Source organism: Notolepis coatsorum (assembly GCF_963971535.1).
Source record: "Notolepis coatsorum genome assembly, chromosome: 5".
In the NCBI taxonomy this organism is placed as follows: domain Eukaryota; kingdom Metazoa; phylum Chordata; class Actinopteri; order Aulopiformes; family Paralepididae; genus Notolepis; species Notolepis coatsorum.
Genome location: NC_140169.1, coordinates 159,031,601 through 159,046,940, shown reverse-complemented (window position 1 = coordinate 159,046,940; position 15,340 = coordinate 159,031,601). Strand labels below are relative to the sequence as shown.

The window sequence follows — 15,340 nt, the reverse complement described above, 5'->3', positions numbered from 1 at the left end:
TCAAAACCTTACACTCAAGGAGCAAAATATAGGCCCAGATTTGCAGCCCTACAATGTCAGCCTCACACTTTTTGCAAAACAATACACACAGTAATTTGCAAAACACTAAACACACTTGCATTACATTAGACACAGAATGTCAAATTACCACACATATGAGCCAATTGGTTAAACACAGCCATCAGATGCACAAACACACCATTGCTTAATTGTAGATACACCAATCAGGTTTAAGCACTATAAAAATGCAGCAGGTGAGTTCACCTGTCTTCAACCAAAATGGAAGGAGAGTGAAGTACTGTACACAGAGAACGTGAAAATATACAATACATTCACCAAACACTACACAAGACAACCGATGATGCAAACTGATGAAAATATACATTTTCTCCCATTTTCCCAAATCAGTAAACATGTCAACATGGAGAATCACAACAAAAAAGTATCTTGCCAGATCCAGCTAGGCAAAGAGATAATGTCTAGTATTTTCTGTTTACATTTTTTCAAAATAGTTTTTGTTTTACTGTAATTTTAACCTGTACTGGATACAGTATTTTATGTTTGTCTGATATTTGCTGAGCTTACAGTGTTATGCACATAGTAGCATGAAAACTGGGACATGTTTTGTTGTGATTCTCCATGTTGAAATGTTGACTGATTTGGTTATATGGAGAGAACATTTATATTTTCATCAGTCTGCATAATTGATTTGGGTATATGGAGAGAAAATGTAATTTTTTTCATCAGTCTGCATCATTGATTTGGGTATATGTAGATACATAAATTATATTTTCATCAGTCTAGCATTGGTCTTGTGTAGTGTTTGGTGAATTTATTGTATATTTGCACATTCTCTGCGTACTTCACTTACAGTACTCTAATCACTGAGAAGTAGAATTGCTAAATGTGTTTTAGGTTAAGCACAGCAGTGTGTGTAACTGGTTCAAACAGAATTAAGTCATATGAAACATGTTTCATATGGTAACAAAATGTAGTTTTTATAAATTAGTGTATGGTTTTGACAAGTGTTTAATTTAGGATCTGAGGTGTTCTGATAATTGTGTGTGTGGTTGTGCTAATTGTGTGTTTTGGGTATTTTCCTGCCTTTGGTCCGCTTTGCATTCACATCTCAAATGAACCGCAGCAGGGTTCACTTGCAAGAGTGAATGAGCTTCCACACCACCCCAAACCAACTCGACTATCCGAGGAAATTAACCAGTGTTCGATTAAAGCTTATTATAGGACACTGGACATGGGTATGGATGGCTCCAGGTGCTGCTGCGTTAAAGTACACATCTTCAATACCTATCTGTACTATTTAAAAGCACAGTGCAGGACACACTCAAAGGTTATCGTACCTCAGAGATGGCAGTGGACATGTATGACAGGACAAAGGCCATATGTAATGGCCTTTGGATTGAGGAACATACTACCAGCCAAAGGAGGAAGCAGAAAAGGATGGACAAGTATGTAGTTGAGTCATCTTGTGGCACAAGCTCAGACCTCAGCTCAGGAGATCAGCTGAGACAGAGACTGTTCTATCCAGTCGTCGACAGAATGCTGCAAGAGCTTGAGAGCAGGTTCTCATGAGTTGGATAACAACTTATGAGAGGCATACAGGCATGTTATCCAGCCTCAGACCAGTTTCTCTCAGTGGAATTGCTGCAACCCCTCGCCACACATTACAATATCCAACTATTGCCAGAGGAGATCACAGTTGCAAAGTGTTTCCTGGTCAGGACAGGCAGAGATGCAGTCCCTACTATCCAAAGTGTCTTTTCCCTCCTGGATGAATAATAATAATAATAATAATAATAATAATAATAATAATAATAATAATAATAATAATAATAATAATAATAATAATAATAATAATAATAATAATAATAATAATAATAATAATAATAATAATGCATTTGATTTATAAGGCGCCTTTCAGGACACTAAAAAAAAGTCCACAAATCGGTGAATGAATAAATTATAGGATCAAATGAAAACTACTTACTAAAAATGGATGTTTAAAAGTACTAAAAACCAACAAAAAATACCAAACACTAACAAACATTCAGCACAGACAATGGGGATGCTGACATCTTAAAAAAAAAGAAAAAGTAAAAAAAAAAAAAAAAATGTAAATTTTTTTTTATTTATTTATTTTTTTAGATCCGGGGCTAGGAGAAAAACATCCGGGGCTAAAGCCCCGGAAGCCCAGGGCCCTATTCCCCGTACCTGGTTCAACTAAGTCGATCAAGAGTCCCATTATCCAGAACGCTGATTCAGTCTCGTTCATTTGAACCAGACTTGAGACTCAGGATAATTGCGCACGGCCGCTTCAGCTGAAAAGACAGCAGGTGTCGATCGCAGAAATCCTGATTTTCTAACGCCATTGATTGATTGATTGATTGATTTAAAGCTTTATTAACAGATTGCAGAATGGGTACAATGCAGTACGGCTCAATAGCCTCGCCGACAAGTTAAATGCATAATCTATAGGCTAATTTTAAGTCCCTCATTACCACAATCAATCAGATTATATTTCTTTAAACGTGCCTGCTGGCAGTAGGCTTATGGATTGAATAATCAAATGAGATGAAAATAATTAGTTCAACTCTTTCAGAATAAGGATACGGCTCTCTTATCCATTGATGGATGTATGGTGGATGTTTTATTTATCTGGCACCGTGGTGTGATGGTTGGTCCTTATGCCTTTCACGCGGACGACCCGCGTTCGAATCCCCCCTTTTTCAATTTTTTGTTTTTCTTTTTGCAATGTAAATGCTTCAATTTGGTGCACTTTGAGAGCTATATAAAGAATGACATCCTCAATGCATGTAGATTTATAATATTTTAACTTAAAACTAGGCTACTTTTGCGTATATTCATTAATATTATATTCCAAAAGAATTATATTGGAAACACAGGGTTTATTCTCAAATGCATTAATGTGACGTCAACGGCTCATTCAATTGCTCAAATCCGTCAAACAGCGCATCTCATCAGACATTTTAATCCCAGTTACAATATCACAATAACGTGTGAGTGATGATACAATTCAACAATCCTCAGATTCCTCGTAATTCATAATCCACAAAAACCACAATCCACGCATAGACACTTCAATTTTATGCTTGAATGAAACACAATCCGGGCGCTCCGTTAAGCAAATCTACAGCGGAGAATATATGAAACTAATCAGAGCCAAAAATATCCCCGCGGGATTCACATTTGCAATGCGCCGTTATTAAAATAACCACATGCAGCGTGTACCGCGACTCCGAGCGCCGTATATGACGTGCATTATTTTATTTAGGACAAAGTAAATCTATAGGCTGAATATGATTTATTATCAGCATTTAGTTCTATTATTATACATTTCAAAAGCCCCCTCTAGGAAAACGAAGCACAAAAACATAATTTAGAATGGTATAATGGGATCTAGACTGTGAGAAATATTTCAGGAAGCGAGCTGGCATTTCTTTGCGAGGGCGTGGCCATGGTTCATCCAGATAACTGAACTTAACCCTGCTCCGGACCAGGTTCAAACTTTCTGATCTGTTACCATGGTGATTTAGAAAATCCGACTTCGGGGAACGGAAAGGTCCGGCTTAAGTCAAGCTATGCTGAAAATTATCCGGCTAACTCAGTTAGCCAGGTACGGGGAACGGGGCCCGGCTAACGACGCCACTGATACACACACAGACACCTCAGTGTTGACAGTTCTGGTTTTCAATGGGCCATTCCCTAACCCTGCACTTGAATGAATGGTATGATGTGGACACTCTAATTGTTTGAGGAATTGAGTTCCATTGGTGGGATGCTCTGTATGACAGATTATAAGACAGACATTGGAATAATAATAATAATAATAATAATAAAAATAATAATAATAATAATAATAATAATAATAATAATAATAATAATAATAATAATAATAATAATAATAATAATAATAATAATAATAATAATAATAATAATAATAATAATAATAATAATAATAATGAGGGATGTCCGATATTATAGGCCTACCGATATTATTGGCCGATATCGGCATTAAAATGTGATATCGGAAAATATTGGTATCGGTTTAAATTTTTTTTTTTTTTTTTCTTTTTTTTACATTTCTATAACATTTATTTACCCAGGCAAGCAAGTAAGAACAAATTCTGATTTTATTTATTGTCAAAATGATGCATAATGTTGTGTTAATTCCACAACAAGAGATATGTAATGTTAATTACCTGAAATTGTTACATTTTTGGGGGGAGGGGGGGGGGGGGGGGGGGGGGGGGACCCTGCATATATCGGTATCGGTTGATATCGGTTGATATCGTTATCGGAAATTAAGAGTTGGACAATATCGGTATATCGGTATCGGTAAAAAAGCCAATATCGAGCATCCCTAATAATAATACATAAAATAAAGTCAAATAAAATACAGTTTGCACATACATATAAAAAACAGGCATCAAAATAATAATACATTAAATAAAGTAGTCAAGTCAAGTCAAGTCAGCTTTATTTGTATGGCACATTTACAAATGACTAAAAGCCAAACCAAAGTGTTTCACATCATAAAAACACATACAATGCAGTAACAAGTAAAAAGAAATACACTAAAATGACAGAAAAGGGTATTGTACAGGTATTGTAAAAAAAAAACACAGAGAGATGGAGAGGAGAAAAGGAAGCAGAGAAGGAGAGGTTGAAGAAGACAGGGAGATTTCACATTTTGATTGCATGATTGCTGTATATTAGGGGTGGGAATCACCAGAGGCCTCACGATACGATAATTATCACGACACTTAAGTTGCGATACGATAGTATTGCGATTCAAAATATATTGCGCTATGCTGAGTATTGCGATATTAATATTGCGATATATTGCGATTTATTACCTTTTTTCAACTGCAAAGTAAAACTTTGTCAACATGTTTTATCTAATAAAATAAAGTTTTCAGTCTGTTCATCTCACTTCAATAATTTTTATTGCAGCAAATGGGATTTTCTCAAGCAGACTGATGTCAACACTGTAATCTGTGTTGCATGTACCTGACAAACTGAACTGTTTGTATTACAGTCATATTCCAACTTAACTGAATGCACATGTGTGCGTGCGTGTGTGTGTGTGTGGACTACTGTACTATTACAGGTATTGAAATGAACAATGCAACTTCCTTATACAAACAATTTAATAATAACAAAAAGAAAAAAAGATTTATTTGCATAATAAAATATCAATACTTGGCGTCCTTGTATCGATACAGTATCGCCACGCAAAGTATCGCGATACTTGACTGTATCGATATTTTCCCGCACCACTACTGTACATACTGTATATTGTCCATTCTATTGTATGGCACTGCACTGCTGCATAATTGTACTATCTATTCTATTCTACTATTTTCTTGCACTGTACTATTTTACTCTGTCTATTACTTTTTATTACAGGTTCAAAACTGTCAGGTATTAAACTCTGTCGGTATATAACAAGAAAGACTGTCAGGCTTTAAAACTGTGTAGGACCCAGGCCTAGAACTGCGCCCTGAGAGGGAACTGCGCCCTGAGAGGGAGGTTTGCCCTGAGTGGGAGGTTCGAAGGGTCAAAGTGGGTATCAAACAGGAGGGAAGACTGTCAAACTATGGATACCAAACAGAGAAGGTAAAGACGACTTTAAACTGTTAAACAGTAATCCAGAACTATTTTATTGCACTGTAAAAAAGATAATTTTATATGTCTGCACTTTATGTGCAAATTTTATGTCTATTCTATTCTACTATTTTATTGCACTGCACTATTGCACTATTTTACTCTGTCTATTTTATCTTACTCTTTTTATTATTGTCTATTTAAAACTGAATCAAACCATAAACAAGGTGGCCTGTTGGGATGTTAGATCCTAATGTGAAAAACTGTGATTTTATATGTCTGCACTTTATGTGCTCATTTTATGCCTTTTTTCTGTTGTGAAGCACTTTGAGCTGCAGTTTCTGTATGAAAGGTGCTATACAAATAAAGTGTATTATTATTATTATTATTATTATTATTATTATTATTATTATTATTATTATTATTATTATTATATATATATATATATTTACCACATATATCCATATTTGTCTGAATATACCTGCATATAATCCAATAATAATAATACAATAATTCTGTATATACCGTATTTATATATTTATTCTTACCGTATATATATCTATCTATCCACATCTGTACATGCATATAATAATTTTTAGATATCTGTAGATTGTACTATATCTATATATGTATATCCCTTACCTACTCTTACTAGTTACACTGCTGGCCAGTATGACTTAGTGTCTTTATACCTGTATTACTGTACATATTAATACTACAACTCTGTACATACATCGGATTAGCACTATTACTCAGTAGTACTCATTTATATATTTTATATCCAGTTTAATCACCTGTACATTATATATTACTATTGCACTTTTCTGTTACATTTGCACTCTGGTTGGATACGATAAGATAAGATATTCCTTTATTGATCACCTTGGGGAAATTCTGGAAAAGTATTGTCAGAAGCGGGATTCGAACCCACGCCTCCATTCGGAGACCAGAAATCCCTTTACCAGGAAAGTTTTACACCTTGAGTCTGGCGCCTTAGACCGCTCGGCCATCCTGACAACTGTAGAGGCACAACCTCTTTTAGTTGTACTGTACTTGTGTTGTTCAAAACCTGTAATACCTGTATGAAGTAATACCTGTATGATAATACTCTGTTGAAAACCTGTACAGATGAAGTAACACTGTTGAAAACATGTACATATGAAGTAATACTGTTAAAAACATGTACATATGAAGTAATACTGTTAAAAACATGTACAGGTGAAGTAATACTGTTAAAAACCTGTACAGATGAAGTAATACTGTTAAAAACATTTACAGATTAAGTAATACTCTGTTAAAAACCTGTACAGATGAAGTAACACTGTTAAAACATGTACAGATGAAGTAACTCTGTTAAAAACATGTACAGATGAAGTAATACTGTTAAAAACATGTACAGATGAAGTAACACTGTTAAAAACCTGTACAGATGAAGTAACACTGTTAAAAACATGTACAGATGAAGTAACACTGTTAAAAACATGTACAGATGAAGTAACACCGTTAAAAACATGTACAGATGAAGTAATACTTTGTTAAAAACCTGTACAGATGAAGTAATACTGTTAAAAACCTGTACAGATGAAGTAATACTGTTAAACACATGTACAGATGAAGTAATACTCTGTTAAAAACATGTACAGATGAAGTAATACTCTGTTAAAAACATGTACAGATGAAGTAACACTGTTAAAAACATGTACAGATGAAGTAATACTGTTAAAAACATTTACAGATGAAGTAACACTGTTAAAAACCTGTACAGATGAAGTAACACTGTTAAAAACCTGTACAGATGCATGTACAGATTAAGTAATACTCTGTTAAAAACATGTACAGATTAAGTAATACTCTGTTGAAAACATGTACAGATGAAGTAACACTGTTAAAAACATGTACAGATGAAGTAATACTCTGTTAAAAACCTGTACAGCTCGCTCATGGTTTCCTTCCCTCCTCCCTCCACCAGGTGGCAGGACCTGGTAGTGGGAGCCCCTCAGTTCTTCCTGAAGGACGGAGACGTCGGGGGGGCAGTGTATGTTTACATCAACCAGGCGGGGGAGTGGGACAAGATCACTCCGGTCCGCCTGAACGGAACCAAAGACTCCATGTTCGGACTGGCGGTGGAGAACATCGGCGACGTCAACCAGGACTCCTTTCAAGGTGGGACTCATTAGCGTAGCCATTAGCATATTCATGAGCATGTTCATTAGCATATTCACCAACACCGAGGAGGGACATTTGTTGTTAAGTAATTATTTTTAATTGAATAGTTTATGCAACTATCGTCTTGTCTCAAAAATATATTTCCCCTTGTTTTTACCGGCACTGTGTAGTATATTGAGAGGGGACCCTATTAACTGACTGCATGCTGGGTACAGCTCACTAGCCATGTAGCTAACAGTCTGTTAACAGCTGGGAGAACAGAAAAGAAAGATAAAGAAAGAGAGACCGGAGATGTTTCATGGTAGCAACGTTTTTTTCTTTTTACATTTACCATGCTGTTTCACTAAGCTCACACATTTCAAGCTTCAGCGATAGTAACCTTTAGAATTAATGCTTTTGTTCCTGGAAATACGTTAGCCTGGTCCGCTAGCGTTAGCTGTTAGCAATGACAGCATCCAGCTAGCTCGCTTGTTGGATTATCTCACGTTCGCTATTAAGTAAAAACAAAACCATACGTTAACGTGTGTGTGTGTGGGTCGACAAATAAGGTTGTTGGCAGGTCTAAACATTAGGCCTCTTTTTGTTGACTCTGATTGAGCGGCCACACTGATCCATTAAAGAGATAAAACAGACGGAGGCTATTGCTGTCCATTGGTTTTTGGTTTTAATTACAACCTAGCTAACGTAATCACACGCTTGCAGAAACCGCAGCTTTGCTAAGAACAGTGACGTATGGTAAATGGCTGCATTTATATAGCAGCTTTTATCCAAAGCGCTTTACAATTTGTTCCTCACATTTTACCCATTCACTCACACATGGTAGAGGCAACCATGCAAGGTGTCAACTTGCACATCGGGAGCAATTAGGGGGTTAAGTGTCTTGCTCAAGGACACTTCGAGGAGCGGGAATCGAACCGGGAACCTCCGGATTACCAGACGACTGCTCTACCTGTCGCCTGTGTCCGTTCCAAAAGTTCCTCCTCTCCAAACTTTCTGTCCGTCAAAATGGATAGTGATCTGGCAGAGTGGGACTCACGGATGATACTCCTCGTTGAAACATTATTAAAAACAGGTGTAGACAGTGTGGCCCTTAACTCTTTAATTGCCAAACCCGAGATAAGTCGGGTTAACTAGCCATGCGTTGGCTGCCAGACCCGAGATATCTCTGGGTTTTGGTCGTTTATTCTTCTATTCGATATTTTTATTTATTATTCATCCAGGGACCTCGGTGTTACCATAGGAAATGAGTCTGAGACCGCCAAAGTGCAATACTGGCCGCATCCTGCTAGACGGCAGTATCGAGCACCCTTTGAAACCTTATATCTTACCCTGTGTTACGTTCAAATCCCTCCGGGTGCAGTTTTCTGGGTCAGGCGAGTCAAGCGGTTCGCCCGATCGCATTGAAGCGTGTCAAATGCCCCCGATGCATGTGTTGTGGTGGGTTATGTCGTGGACCAGATGGACCAGATGGCGATCAAACAATTGGAATATTCTTTTTGGAATACCCCCGATCAGAGTTAAGGACTATCTGACGTCAATTCCAGCTTGATCGTGTAATGTTTTCATACAGATTCAGCTGATCAGTGTTTTTAGTGTTCAAAACGAATGCTGTTACTCGCAATCAAAGCATCAGAAACGATATCCCCCCCCTTTCATGCATTCATGATGAAACATAATACCTATTATATACATTTGATTTGGAAATAGTAGCGTGACCAGGCAAGAAACGCCAACGCTTATAGTAGAATACACGTAGCGCCCTATAACTCAGCGGTTCATGAATTATCCCGGATCACTCCTAAACTATACTTATATTCACCACAGGATAACGCGCGAACGTATTCATGAAAGAATTATCTTTTTTTTTGCATCTTGGACGGAAGAAAGTCACTGTCAAATGACCATAGTATTGTCCCCATAGCTATAATATAGAATAGCTCTCCAAACATAGTGACGCACAGTGAAAATATGTAATGGAAACCTGGCACGTTAGCTACAAGGCCAAGACTAATAGCTGGCACTGAATGAGTTAATGACCCAGCATCCCTCTTCTCTCACACAGACATCGCTGTCGGAGCTCCCTACGACGACGGAGGGGCAGGGAAGGTCTACATCTACCACGGTTCTGCTCAAGGAATCAACACCAAGCCTTCACAGGTCAGTTTTGGTGAAGCGATAATCAAATTCCTTCTATCACATGTTATGGTGCCATTTTATATTGGAAGCAGAAAATCATAGCATTAGTTAGCATTATGCTAAGCATGCTGGAAGTCAGTGGGGGGTATCAAGCATAGATATGGCTTAGCAACAGATTTTTTTTACACTAACCAACTGAGCTAAAGGGTCAGACCAATTAGCAGGTGCTGGTTGACTGTAGTTTACACTAACCAACTGAGCTAAAGGGTCAGACCCATTAGCAGGTGCTGGTTGACTGTAGTTTACACTAACCAACTGAGCTAAAGGTCAGACCCGTTAGCAGGTGCTGGTTGACTGTAGTTTACACTAACCAGCTGAGCTAAAGGTTCCGACCCGTTAGCAGGTGCTGCTTGACTGTAGTTTACACTAACCAGCTGAGCTAAAGGGTCAGACCTGTTAGCAGGTGCTGGTTGACTGTAGTTTACACTAACCAGCTGAGCTAAAGGGTCAGAGCCGTTAGCAGGTGCTGGTTGACTGTAGTTTACACTAACCAGCTGAGCTAAAGGGTCAGAGCCGTTAGCAGGTGCTGGTTGACTGTAGTTTACACTAACCAGCTGAGCTAAAGGGTCAGACCCGTTAGCAGGTGCTGGTTGACTGTAGTTTACACTAACCAGCAGAGCTAAAGGGTCAGACCCGTTAGCAGGTGCTGGTTGACTGTAGTTTACACTAACCAACTGAGCTAAAGGGTCAGATCCATTAGCAGGTGCTGGTTGACTGTAGTTTACACTAACCAACTGAGCTAAAGGGTCAGACCCATTAGCAGGTGCTGGTTGACTGTAGTTTACACTAACCAACTGAGCTAAAGGTCAGACCCGTTAGCAGGTGCTGGTTGACTGTAGTTTACACTAACCAGCTGAGCTAAAGGTTCCGACCCGTTAGCAGGTGCTGCTTGACTGTAGTTTACACTAACCAGCTGAGCTAAAGGGTCAGACCCGTTAGCAGGTGCTGGTTGACTGTAGTTTACACTAACCAGCTGAGCTAAAGGGTCAGAGCCGTTAGCAGGTGCTGGTTGACTGTAGTTTACACTAACCAGCTGAGCTAAAGGGTCAGAGCCGTTAGCAGGTGCTGGTTGACTGTAGTTTACACTAACCAGCTGAGCTAAAGGGTCAGACCCGTTAGCAGGTGCTGGTTGACTGTAGTTTACACTAACCAGCAGAGCTAAAGGGTCAGACCCGTTAGCAGGTGCTGGTTGACTGTAGTTTACACTAACCAACTGAGCTAAAGGGTCAGACCCGTTAGCAGTTGCTGGTTGACTGTAGTTTACACTAACCAACTGAGCTAAAGCTCAGACCCGTTAGCAGGTGCTGGTTGACTGTAGTTTACACTAACCAGCTGAGCTAAAGGGTCCGACCCGTTAGCAGGTGCTGGTTGACTGTAGTTTACACTAACCAGCTGAGCTAAAGGGTCAGAGCCGTTAGCAGGTGCTGGTTGACTGTAGTTTACACTAACCAGCTGAGCTAAAGAGTCTGAGCCGTTAGCAGGTGCTGGTTGACTGTAGTTTACACGAACCAGCTGAGCTAAAGGGTCAGACCTGTTAGCAGGTGCTGGTTGACTGTAGTTTACACTAACCAGCTGAGCTAAAGGGTCTGAGCCGTTAGCAGGTGCTGGTTGACTGTAGTTTACACTAACCAGCTGAGCTAAAGGGTCAGACCCGTTAGCAGGTGCTGGTTGACTGTAGTTTACACTAACCAGCTGAGCTAAAGGGTCTGAGCCGTTAGCAGGTGCTGGTTGACTGTAGTTTACACTAACCAGCTGAGCTAAAGGGTCAGACCCGTTAGCAGGTGCTGGTTGACTGTAGTTTACACTAACCAGCTGAGCTAAAGGGTCAGACCCGTTAGCAGGTGCTGGTTGACTGCGACCGACTCGTTAGTCGTTTACATTAGTATGCTGTGGGGGTCGTGGGTCTCAACCAGGGTTCGAATTATCACCTGAGAGGTATAGGGGCCCCCTGGTTTCTTTTTTTACAATTTTTTTCCTGAAATTGTGGCTGTTTTCCAAGTCATATTTAGAGGAATATCTCATTAGGATTAGTCTAATACTAAGTAATAATGACATCACACAACAGTCTAATCATTAGACTATTGTGTGATGTCATTATTCAGTCTCATTCTTAACCATCAATATTTGTTCATTTTCTTACTCACCTCTGATATATAATGCCATATTTACTTATTTGCATTTTGCATCTGATAAAATACAACAATTTAATTTGAAAAATGAGACCAAATTTATGAACTTGAATTAACATTTATTTGTCTCTGCACTTATAAATCAAAAACTAACAAAATAATCGAATGGAAAATAAATAGTTGTATGGCACAACAGCAGCATTTATCAGGATACAGTAAGTAACATTATCATCTGATAATAAAATGAACATAAAATAAATACTTGTATAAATCTAAATAAATTATGTTTTTTTTCATCTCTGTGGCAATGTGCTCTATGATCTGTGCACAAGAATGATCGGATCGGTGAGCTGGCCCGACTGTCGCACCGTTCAACTCATTAAGTGTCATAAGGGGGTTCAATTTGGTATACGGCAACCTTTCTTTAGTGACAGTATATGCTGCCCTGAATGAACTGGCTGTCTCCTTGAGCAAAGCAGATGTGATTTCGCTAACTTTTTTTAGAAGCACTTCCTTCTGGTTTTGACTTTCTATTTCTATAGCTTGCTTATGAGCAATGCTATCACTGTGCAAGTATATTTTCTTCCTCAACTTCTTGCTCTGAGAGCTAGTCACAGTCCCATTCATCCACTGCTCTGCCAAATGGGCTCCAAATGATTTATTTAACAATGTCTTGGCGTTTTTACATGGAAGGCAGCCAATGCATCCCTCCTTGGCAAATAACCAGCTATATTTATTTTTCCAAAAGTTCCACTGACTCGGACCCCAGCATTGTGGTGGTTGAGTAGCAGCACAGTCCAGGTCTAGTGGTGGAGACTCGGGTCTGGCAGTGGCAACCGGCGCGGTAACAATAACAGGTGCACTGCGCACAGGAGCAGCAGAGCTAACACTAGTACTAGCACTAGCAGTGTCAACTTCAGTGACAGTAGCGCTGCTAGCTGCTGCACTAACAGCGTCAGTCTTTGGCCTTTTTATAAAACCAAAGCTGTCCAGCTTTGTACAGCCTTGCGGCGGGTTTAGCCTTTTTTTTGGCGGCATGTGGCGTACTGTTTAGTGTTTATGTTTTCAGTTGCAGGACACGGACCGGCAGCCTTCTGTTTACAGCAGCTGCTTGCTGCTTCTTCTTCACTAGGTTGGAGTAGCGTTAAACTTATGGGCGACGCTCATGGGCGACGCATAGCGGCTTGGAGGTGAAATGCAGCCTATTCCACAACATTAATTACTCGGTTATTTTAAAAACTGAAAAGAAAAATATGATCTATTAACAATTTATTTAGGTAACATAAATAATACTAATTCGTACATAAAAATAAAAAAAATTATATAATTTTTTTTGAGAGACCCCCACAGGGGGTCTTGACTATGGGGGCTCAGACTCTAGCTATGGGGGCTGAGCCCCCATTGGCCCCCTCATAATTCGAACACTCGTCTCAACCCATATCAGTTCTGCTGCGGAGAACAACAACAACAAAAAGGTTAACATTTTGGTCAAATTTATGTCGTATTTGTTTTCTTTTCTTCTAAATTGCTGTTTAATTACAGGTCCTTTCGGGAAAACAAAACAACATCAGACTGTTTGGATATTCTCTCGCTGGGAACATGGACCTGGACGGTAACTCCTATCCAGACATGGCCGTGGGCTCTCTGTCAGACACAGCTGTCATTTACAGGTAATTATCTCATTATCCGTCATAACTCTGTCACAACCTCGCCACGGTATTATATTCTATTTGATTCTATTCTATTCTATTCTACACTATTATATTAATTTACATTTACATTTAGTAATTTAACTGACGCTTTTATCCAAAGCGACAAAGTCAGCAGGAAGGGTTCAACTCTTACAGCTGAGTAACAATGTTCATCAAAGTGTTCAGACTTGAGTGCTACAGTGTTGAGTGTATGTTAGTATATTAGGAAGAGTGCATGACAGTAATATTCATTACTTTAGCTGCTAAGCCATCAAACTGATTCTGATTCAATTCAGATTTCACTAACATCTATCAACGCGTTATGCTCTTCCTCCAGAGCGAGGCCAGTCATCAGTATCAGGAAGGATGTCAAAATTAACCCAAAGGAAATCGACCTCACAAAGAAAACCTGCGGTAACAGTATTTGGTGAGTATTAAAGTATTCATATTTTAACCTTTTCAAATGTATGTTTTTTTAGGGGAATGTTTTCAGTTTTGGAATTCTAGACCTCCGTAGCTTTCAGAGGCCAGCAGCCGTGTGTTACATAATAATAATAATAATAATAATAATAATAATAATAATAATAATAATAATAATAATAATAATAATAATAATAATAATAATAATAATAATAATAATAATAATAATAATAATAATAATAATAATAATAATAATAATAATAATAATAATAATAATAATAATAATAATAATAATAATAATAATAATAATAATAACAGCATCAGAATGTTCACTTCTGTCATAATTCTGTCCCACAAATGAGCTTGAAAGGGTTAAGGCCCTGTCCACACGAGCGCTGGATTTAATGTAACCGAAGTTTGAAAAAATATACCTCTGTCCACACAGGTGAACAACCGCATATAATTGCGTACCCACGGCAGGCTGGAAAAACTAGCAACCGATACATGTAGTACAATGCCAAAACAGTAGGCGGCGATGTTGTTCAGACATGAAGGCCATTTCAACCAATCAGAAAAGGTTGAACGCTCACTAAACTTCCTGTTTAGAAACACCGTCCATAGCCATCATTTTGCCAACGGAACATATATTTTCAGCAAAGAAAGAAACTGCAATAAAAGTGCAATAAACAAACGGATACATTCACTGTGTGTTCTGCCTCTCATTTGTTGATGAAACAAAACCATCAGCAACACAATTTACCACCAAGAGCGGATAGTTTAGTCTCACAAAAGACCGCCGGTGTTGTTAGCTACATGCTAATGTGAATGGCTATATCCATGTATAGTATATAGCTTAAATGCTAACGTAATGTGGTAACGTTACCGCTATGAATGGATGCAAACGTTATTTAACACATTGCAGAATGGGTACAATACAATACGGCTCAATACAAACAATTGTTAAGGGGATGCAGTCTGGACTGGGTTCCTTATAACAATAACTTGACAACACATGAGTTTAGTTTAGCCGCAGCTACATGTTTACTCTGAGCATCAGGTCAGGAATGCGACAACAGACATCAGTCAATCACA

At 38.6% G+C, this 15,340-nt stretch overlaps 1 protein-coding gene across 1 annotated transcript in view; it reads left to right on the top strand.

The window, feature by feature from the left end:
• Positions 1–15,340, top strand: part of itga6a (integrin, alpha 6a) — a 139,096-nt gene that overhangs the window by 60,400 nt on the left and 63,356 nt on the right. Inside the window, exons 7-10 of the mRNA XM_084314728.1 lie at positions 7,616–7,809; positions 9,875–9,969; positions 13,680–13,807; positions 14,166–14,255. Of these exons, the coding sequence (XP_084170854.1) occupies positions 7,616–7,809; positions 9,875–9,969; positions 13,680–13,807; positions 14,166–14,255 (507 nt within the window). The remainder of the gene's footprint in view (positions 1–7,615; positions 7,810–9,874; positions 9,970–13,679; positions 13,808–14,165; positions 14,256–15,340) is intronic.